The sequence below is a fragment of the Berghia stephanieae genome, chromosome 2, assembly GCF_034508935.2.
Source record: "Berghia stephanieae isolate SIO BIC M18660-M18661 chromosome 2, UCSD_Bste_1.3, whole genome shotgun sequence".
Lineage (NCBI taxonomy): Eukaryota > Metazoa > Mollusca > Gastropoda > Nudibranchia > Aeolidiidae > Berghia > Berghia stephanieae.
The window spans coordinates 77649538-77659537 of NC_088361.1; the positions used below are offsets into that span (position 1 = coordinate 77649538).

The window sequence follows — 10000 nt, forward strand, 5'->3', positions numbered from 1 at the left end:
CACACACACACACACACACACACACACCCTCATAAAGACACACCCATTCACCAAAACGTGCATATGCATACAGAGACGAAATGTATCTGTTAACATGAATTATTGAATAAATATTATATCAGAACATTTAACAATAATGGCGGATGAAGGGAGATTATAATATTATGTCATGAGAATTTTGATGTAACAACTGTATATCTTATTAAAAGGGTGTTTTATTTAATCGAGTGAGCTTCTCATAAAGTGAGATTTTAATTTCTTTTTAAAAGATGACTGGGAATCCACAACCCCGCTCCTAACACTGAATAGTAAAGAATTCCAGACAGCGGGACCAGCTTGAATAAATGCACGATCAGCATAGGTCTTAGATCCCTTTTTTAGGAACGCATAATCGTGATTGAGAGTTGGATAAAGAGCGTGAGGGAGTGTAAACATTTATCAAATCTGATATATAGGCAGGAGAAGTTTCATTAATATGATTATAGTACATTACAGCAATTTTATCTGTAACCCTAAATACAAATAAAGTCCAAAACAAAGGTGTGACATGATCACTTTTTTCTTTTCAAAACTAATTTTGCCGTTTGATTTTGAATGCGTTGCAGTTTGCCGAGGACATTATTTGGAATGGAATGCATGAGCATGTTACAGTAATCAAGTCTAGTAAATATCAAGGAAGAAATGAAGGTTCGAATATATTTTTGATCTAAAAAATTAGCTAATTGTTAAATTCCTCTGAGCTCGACATATAAAGTCTTACATAAATTATCGATATGGCAATGCATGGAAAGGGTAGAGTAAACACCCAGATTTCTAGCTCAGTCAGTAAAATAGACTTTTTCGTTTTCAATTGTAATAACATTTTTCTACGCACTTTTTAATAAATTTTTAGGATCACACAAAATAAATTCCGTTTTTTTCTTCGTTCATTTTGAGCCTGTTTACTGTCATCCAGTTTTTCACATCTTCTATACAAATTTCCAGGTTTTTAATTAACAAATCGAATTCAGACGGATAGGCAGAGCTATACACCTGGGTGTCGTCAGCGTACATGTGGTAGCTGACCTCCTGTTTTCTTATTTTTCTTCCCAATGGTTGTGTATAGAGAGTATAAAGGAGCGGGTCTAAAACGGAACCTTGGGGTACTCCATACTTTAAAGTTTGTGGGTTAGATTTGATGTAGTCTATCAGGACTGATTGTGTACGCCCGTCAATGTAAGACTTAAACCATTCTAAGGCGCTACATGATACTCCAAATGTCTTCGACAAAACGTGTGATTAATATGGAGTGATCTATGGTGTCAAAGGCTGCGCATAGATTTAACAACGCTAAGATGGAGATTTTTCCAGCATCAGCACACAAAGAATATCATTATTAATTTTAATTAGGGCAGTTTCGGTATTGTGGTGTTGCCTGTAGGCAGATTTATAAGGTTCGTAAAGATCAAATCTAAGTAAATGATTTTTAAGTTGCCTAGCTACCAATTTTTCAAGGATTTTTAAGAGAAAGGGTAAATTGGACACGGGACGAAAAATTTTCAGCTCTTCGGGGGATATATTTGCTTTTTAGCAAGGGGGTCCAAATTTCATGCTTAAAACAATGTGTTACTATCCCTGTAGACAGGGATTCATTTATGATTGAAGTAATAAAGGGCAAAAGGATATCAATATGAGAAATGCGTAAGGATGTTGGTATTGGGTCAAGAATGCATGTCTTTGGAGGTAAGGATTAGATTATTTCTTTGACTCCATCTTCTGTAACAGGAGTGAATGGAGAGAACAAGGCATCGCCTTCAAATGTCTTAAAATCAGGTATTCCGTAAGAAATGCTGTCTAGTTTCTTTCTAATTGAAGCTACCTTTTCCCGAAAGAAATGTCCGAATTGTTCAGGAATATCTCCCGCTGGAACCGACGTAGGATATGTGGCTTTTTGAATTTGTAGTAGACTTTTCAGACAATGAGTTGGTGCTACAATCCTTGATCAAAGTGTTGTAATAAGACGACTTTGCTTCTTTGATCTTATGTTTTATGTTTTTGTTGTGATTTTGATCAATTTCTTTGTCAACTGTCAGGAGTGATTTTCGCCATTTTCTTTCAGCGCGACGGCGCTCAGCTTTTGTCTTTTTAAAAATCATTGTTCATTCACGGTGCAGATTTTCTACTTGTGACGATGAGCATCTTAATGGGGGCAAGATTGTTATGGAGATTTCTCAATTCAATTGTCTTTGACCATGAATTTTTGAATTATATTTATAAGCTCTTTGATGAAAATGTCATCGTTGATTCTTTCTCTTGATATGATGGTTCTCCTTTCTGGTTTCAATTTTTCTGCATCTACCTCGAAATTGATGGTCGGATATACATTTGTCTGTTACATTTATGTTGTAGAGCTAAGTAGTTTGGTCGGTAATAATCCAATCTAAAGTGTGACATTTCTGGTGAGTGGGAGACTTAATGTTTTGAACGAGGTTGTGAATATTCATTGTTGACTTTATTTCCTTAACTTCCGAATCCCCTGTGTCGTCAAAATGCATATTGAAATCTCCGACAATGATTGGTTTTGTCATCTTAGTAGTAGTAGTAGTAGTAGTAGTAGTAGTAGTAGTAGTAGTAGTAGTAGTAGTACTACTACTACTACTACTACTGCTGCAACTACTACCACTCCAACTACTACTACTACTACTACTACTACTACTACTACTACTACTACTACTACTACTACTACTACTATTACAACTACTACTACTACTACTTATACTTTTACTACTACTACTGCTACTACTACTACTACTACTACTACTACTACTACTACTACTACTACTACTACTACTACTACTATACTACTACTACTACTATACTACTAACTACTACTATTACTACTACTACTACTACTCTAATACTACTGCTACTACAATTACTACTACTAACACTACTACTACTACTACTACTACTACTACTACTACTACTACTACTACTACTACTACTACTACTATTGCTACTACTGAAGATGTTGTTTATCTAATTTCTATGCTCTGGATGGACCTGTTTCATGTTGCTAAAAAAAGTACAAAACGCGAACACAATATTGATTTAGAATATTCCGAGTATTGAATATAGGCCAATATTCTAACCAATTTAATTCAGGAACTTTAAACAGAGAACAGTAGTCAGTTATAGTAGAAAAAAAACCATGAAAGCGGAAATTAATATTAAACTCTAATAGAAAACAATTTATTGCTACTCTTTGTGAAGGACACTGGTCTATTAGAAAAATACCTTTCCTAATATTTGAAAGACCCAGCTACCAAATCATTACTGGGGATAGACAATATCGCAGGAAGAAAAAAAACCTCGTCTGCACCCGGAATCCATACCGTCTCCATAGGTTGTAAAGTGAGTGCTCAACCGTTGAGCCATTTGAAAACAATTAACTTCTCTGACATCCACTGTACTACACCGACAACAGCTAATATCTGACTGAAACCATCAAAGCCAATCGAAATGTAGCCAAATTATGATATTATTCGAAAAAAAAAACCCGAGCATTTATATCGCTCAATATCCATCACACGTGCTCAAAACCCTAGCCAACAGCAACGCTTAACACGTAGGACAAGACATGACGTCTGTAAGGCGATATGACACTCTACCGCTTTCTTTTTCTAGACGTTCTTTATAATCCATAATTTAGGCAACATGTGGGCTCAAGAGTGGAATTCGCTGGCTAAAGACATCATGCCATTCAAGAACAAAAACTCAATGGATGTAACAGACGAAATGGTGAAACAAGTAAGACGCACTATAAATATTCTTGTCTGAATCTACATTACTAATAAGACAAGACAACAATTTCTATTTTGGGTAGAAATCTTTCAGTACATAGATCAGTCAAATTTAATGACAACTAACTTGTAAAGGAGTATTTTGTACTCGAGCCTTCATAGTGCTTTTTCAGTAACCACGTGCCTTGAAACCAACGTCCTTTAGATGGTATGTGAATAGTTATTAATAAGATGCAAATAGGAATTAAATTAGGGAGAGACCATTTTTTTACGATCGTAATTTTTCAAGTTTAACGAATATTATAAGCTTCATCAAAGTCACCAATTCTTATTCTATAATAATCTCATATGTTATGGAAAGTAGATTGAACATAGAAATTGTCACATTAGAGACTTTTATATAAAAATGCCTAAAAAGATTATATTTGACCAAACGCCTCAAATCAGTAATAAATAAAATAACTAAAATAAACTTCCCTTTATTCATCCTATAGGAGAAATTTGTCTCTAGGGTCTATTCCAAGGGAGGACTGGAATAACCTAGGCTTCACCCGCAATGCAGCGCCGCAAATTGAGCTGGGGCGAGGTGACTTACTCATGGCCACACAGAGCAGCGGCGGGTGATCGAACTCGGTGCCTTTTGGGTACGAAGCAAAGACCGTACCGCTGAGCCACGCTGCCCCTAATAAAAATAATAGCAATGTGTTTGGATACTCAAGATGTTGAAATTGGAATTGATAGTCAAAATGATGAGACATTTGTAAAGATATTTTTGTCATTTTTACTGATTTGTAATTGAAGAGATTAATCGATGTTTTCTGAAAGAGCAAAAGACACACATTCATAATATGACTGATTATTTCAATTGTAAATATTTTTCTGTCATCTCATGCATCCCGACACATTGCCAGATAAGACAATGTTGAAAACAGAATTTATAGTCAAAGGTAAAAACTTGAATAACGTTTATATGTTTTACTGATAGGGTCTTAACATGACAAAAACTAAAATCTGACATTTCTGGTCATTTGAATATTAAAATCGCTTTTTGGTATCTCATCCATCCTGACATATTACAGATTCTAGACGATGAGTCACAGTTATAATGCAAAATTGTTAAGGATATTTTAGTTAAGGGAATATATAATCTAGAATTGATTCAACACTCTGTATCTACTCCTCTTCCCATATTCCACTTCTCGGTCTTTCTCTAAAACTCCAGAATTACACTGCCACAAAGATATTTCACACAGCTGACGATTTCTTTAAATCTCTTGGTTTGATCGAAATGCCACCAAAGTTCGGGGAAAAGTCTATGCTTGAAAAACCAACAGATGGCCGAGAAGTTGTCTGTCATGCATCAGCTTGGGATTTTTATAACAAAGAAGATTTCAGGTGATGTAAGCTAATTCTGTTTGATTATTGATAATGGGATTGTTCTTTTTCTTGTTCCTCTGCTTGTTTCCTCTTCCTCTTCCTCCTCCTCCTCCTCCTCCTCCTTCTTCTTCTTCTTCTTCTTCTTCTTCTTCTTCTTCTTCTTCTTCTTCTTCTTCTTCTTGTTCTTCTTCTTCTTCTTCTTCTTATCTACCTATCCTGTTGCTCATCATCCTCATCCTCACCCTCCTCACCCTGCTTCTCACATTGAAATATTATCACCAACCAGACAAAGCATATCAAAAATCGAGTTCATTGCTGATCCCGGTATTTCTCTCGTGCTTCGATTCCAAACAAGATAATGTAATTCCGTTTGGTAGTAAAAATAGCAATCGAATTGGCTGGATTGCATCATATTCCTCTTTTATCAAGTTAATCAACCAAACTAAAACAGTGCACTGAGGTCACTCAAGACCATTTTCAAACTGCTCACCATGAGATGGACATATTGAGTACTATCTTCAATACAAAGATTTACCAGTAGAATTTCGAAGGGGAGCTAATCCTGGTCTGTTCTCTGAAAACTGCATCATATTACTAACGCTGTATTGACTCCTCTGACTCCAGCATTTATATAATATTTCACTGTTACTGTTAACATTATTGGTTTTACATTTCATCTGTGAGATATGACAATGTGTTCCCAACCTAACCACTAGATTGCTAATTTCCATCCATTGATAATATATACATATCTTTATAATATTCTTCAAAAGCTCATGAGCTTGATTAATTTTATCATTTTATCCTTGTGATATATTATAACAAGTCTATTAATGACTCTATACAGACTTCTGACTCCAGCAATTACATAATATTGCATTAATAACATTCATGATTTTACATTTTATGTGTGAGATATGATAATGTATTCCCACCCTGACCACTATATTGAAACTTTCGCTCCCCTAAGAATATATCAAATATATTCACAATATTATACAAAACCTCATGAGTGGAGTGGAATCCCACTAGTAGTAATAGTAGTAGTAGTAGTAGTAGTAGTAGTAGTAGTAGTAGTAGTAGTAGTAGTAGTAGTAGTAGTAGTAGTAAAGTTAGTAGTAGTAGTAGTAGTAGTAGTAGTAGTAGTAGTAGTAGTAGTAGTAGTAGTAGTAGTAGTAGTAGTAGTAATGATACTGGCATGCAATGAGGAAAATACGATGGATGGCCGGGAGAGTCGGAGGGGCAAGAGATAATGGTAGTATAATAATTAACTGAGGTCCAGCCTCGTGTTCATGACGTGAGGTTACAGGGTGTTCAGTTTAAGTATCAGTTCTGCCTCTCTATATTTCCCGTGTTGTTTAGTGGTGTGGCAGAACTGAAGGACGGCGATTTGGATGTCATGCAATCCTTGATGACTGAAGTGGTGGGCGACAGGTTTTTCCTTGTCGCGTCTATGTAGGAGACGTGGCAACTAGGCAGAGACAAATAGAAGTTAGATAGTGTTCCCCGTAGACAGAAGTCGTCTGGTGCCTCTTTTACCCTGTATAGTTGGGTTAACGTTCCTGACAACTCGACAGATAGTTATGAAATGTTAAATTTAAAGGAATAGGTAGTAGAAGTGGTGGTAGATTGGCACGTTATATATAGGGATAGATCAGTTTCAGAAGATAAGTATTAAATCCCGTTAATGCAGAAATACTTTGATATAAATCAACAGAATAGCCCCACACAACAAGAGGTTAACACATAATTAAAGAAAAGAATAATAATACATTTTTGATTAATGAAAGTTAGGCTATTATTATCTGTAGACTTAATGGCTTTGGTTTTGTACTGATTAATCTTTTTAAATGCAACAACCCTTGTTTTTTTTTTCATTTCATCATCATCGTCGTCGTCGTCATCATCAACGTCATCATCATCATTATCATCACCATCTTACTACCAAGATTATTTTACCATATATATCGTTAACCCTATCAACATCCCTACCAACCCCCCCCCCCCCCCCCCCCCCACCCTCCTTATTCCCTATTGCCTCTGCTCTTAACATGTATTCTAATTGGCCTTTATATAATTCTCTTTCCTGGAAGATTCCAACTTACTGTGTGTCCACTGCTCGGCCACTGGCACTTGTAATGCTCTTTTATGTTTTATATGTCTTGAGTTTACCTCTTTGTTCTCTCCCGTGTAAAGATTGAGTCTTAGATTAATATTTTCGAGAACGATGATATATATATATATATATATATATATATATATATATATATATATATATATTTATATATATGTATATATATATATATATATATATATATATATATAATATATATATATATATATATATATATATATATTCCTGATAGTTACTTGCTGTAGAAAAGTGTTTAAAATGTGTTTTGACTAGTTTATAAAAAAATAGTGTGTCGTGATATATGTCTCTGGTTCCAGTCGAGATCATGGCGTCGCAAAGTTGAGTCCTTGGTAAAAATGGCTCACATTCTCTCACCGCACTCTGGTCTAAAATGGACTTTGTTGAAAAAATAATTGTTATGTCAGGCGTCATGTATTGCTGGGGACCCTTTGTATAGGACATTGAGCACGTTTTGTGATATATATCAATTATAATCAATTGTCATTTGAATAAATTTAATTTCTATTGAGAGTATCAACCCACAGTACAAGTCATTATAATGTATACATATTGCTGGTAACATTCCACAGGATCAAGATGTGCACAACTATCACACATAAAGACTTTATCACAGCACACCATGAAATGGGCCACATTGAGTATATGATGCTGTACAAAAACCAACCCGTTGAATTTAGAGATGGGGCAAATCCTGGTTAGAAAATGTTATATTTTCCTCATCACTTCAATTTTATTTTATAACTGTACAGTGTATTTTTTGGCTAGAAAACATTTTATTTCATATATTGAGGACAGCCCTCAATTTTTATTTCAATATTAAATGGCCGAGGAAATGCAAGACTGCAGAGTTTTTAACGCCTTTTTCTGGCCAATGGTAAAAATTATTCTCTAAAAATAATTATAATAAGACTAACATTAATACACATCCAACAATAAAAACAACAAGAACATCAACCACACCAATAATAATAATGATGATATTAATAATAATAATAATAATAATAATAATAATAATAATAATAATAATAATAATAATAATAATAATAATAATAATAATAATAATCATAATAATGATAATAATAATAATAATGATAATAATAATTAGCAGAAGAAGAAAAGCATTTCTTCACTGATTAAATTTACATTTAAAATTGCATGATCTATATGCAGCATTCCAATCAGCTTAAAGGGAAAATCATTGCACCGAGACTGGGCTGTTAAGGATAATAAATAATTTGATTTTACATGTTGACAAAAATGAGTTTAACATTTTATATATGTTTGACTTACGCTGCATTTGACACGATTGACCACAATATTCTGTGGAATTGAATCGAACATCTTTTTGGTATCAATGGATTGGTGCTGAAATGGTTCAAATCTTATTTAACAAATAGTCGACAGACTGTTTTGATTAAAAATGTCAAAACATCTGATCATTCTCTGAAATCTGGTGTGCCACAATGATCATTATTAGGTCCAGTTATTTTTACAATGTACATGAAAATCCCTGGATCTATTATTTCTGATTTTAATCTAAAATTCCAATTTTATGCAGACGATAGTCAAATCTTTAAGTCAGCAATCTGCAACTATTTACATCTTTTAATTGAACGTTTCCAATCTTGCTTTGTTAAATTTAAAACTTGGATGGAACTGAAGAGACAAAAGCTTAACGATAGTAAGATTGAAATAATATTTATCGTTAGGCCAGCAATCCTTCAAATATAGAGTGTGAATCAATAGCTTTAGGAAATAGTGTAATTGGAACTGCTAAGGTTGTTCGAAATTTGGGTATATTTATCGATTCAGATTGGTCTTTTACCAGCCAAGCCAATCATATCGTTTGGTTAACATACATGGAAATGAGAAGAATACGTAGTGTTAGACATCTCATTACAAGAGACATCTCTGCCTTTATTAGTTAATTCTCTAATACTTACTGTCAAAGCTAGATTATTGCAATTCTCTCCTCTCTTCTATAAATAAATACAAAATAAAATCCCTTCAGGTAGCCCAGAACGATGCTGCCTGGTTTATTTATAGAAGAGAAATCAATCCCCATCGGGTTTGTTAAGAGATCTTCACTGGCTTCCAGTTCAGAAACGAATATAAGCTCTGTACTTTTGCTTTATAATCGCTACACTCTGTCCTGGATACATTAATGACATGCTTAAATTCTACGCCCCATCCAGATATCTGAGATAATGATAATCGCACTCACGTGTGAAGCCAAAAATGACTCGCGAGCATGCGTTTGAATATTCAGCACCCCCTATCTATATCAGAGACAGTAATGATGCATATTTCTTTAAAAATCATCTTAAAACGTCTCTTTTTAAAGCGTAGCACGGTAGAATTACATTGCTTTGTTTCACATTGCATGTTTGAGTTGTTGTATATTTGAGTGAAAGTAGCCACTTGTTGATATACGGGTAAGGCGCTATATGAAAACCATATAATAATAATAATAACAATAATAATAATAATAATAATAATAATAATAATAATAATAATAATAATAATAATAATGATAATAATAATAATAATAATAATAATGATGATGATGATAATAATAATAATGGTAAAGATTTATACTAGAGGGCTCTGGGTGCATAACAAAGATTAGCATCCAAGACAGTACATGAACAACGCTAATTAGTTATACACATAATTAAAAGAAAGC

The 10000-nt window shown here is 34.0% G+C and overlaps 1 protein-coding gene across 1 annotated transcript in view; it reads left to right on the plus strand.

Annotated features, from left to right (window-relative positions):
* LOC144964012 (angiotensin-converting enzyme-like) overlaps positions 1–10000 on the plus strand; it is a 143610-nt gene that overhangs the window by 119776 nt on the left and 13834 nt on the right. Inside the window, exons 22-24 of the mRNA XM_078897957.1 lie at positions 3692–3789; positions 5005–5177; positions 7884–8008. Of these exons, the coding sequence (XP_078754083.1) occupies positions 3692–3789; positions 5005–5177; positions 7884–8008 (396 nt within the window). The remainder of the gene's footprint in view (positions 1–3691; positions 3790–5004; positions 5178–7883; positions 8009–10000) is intronic.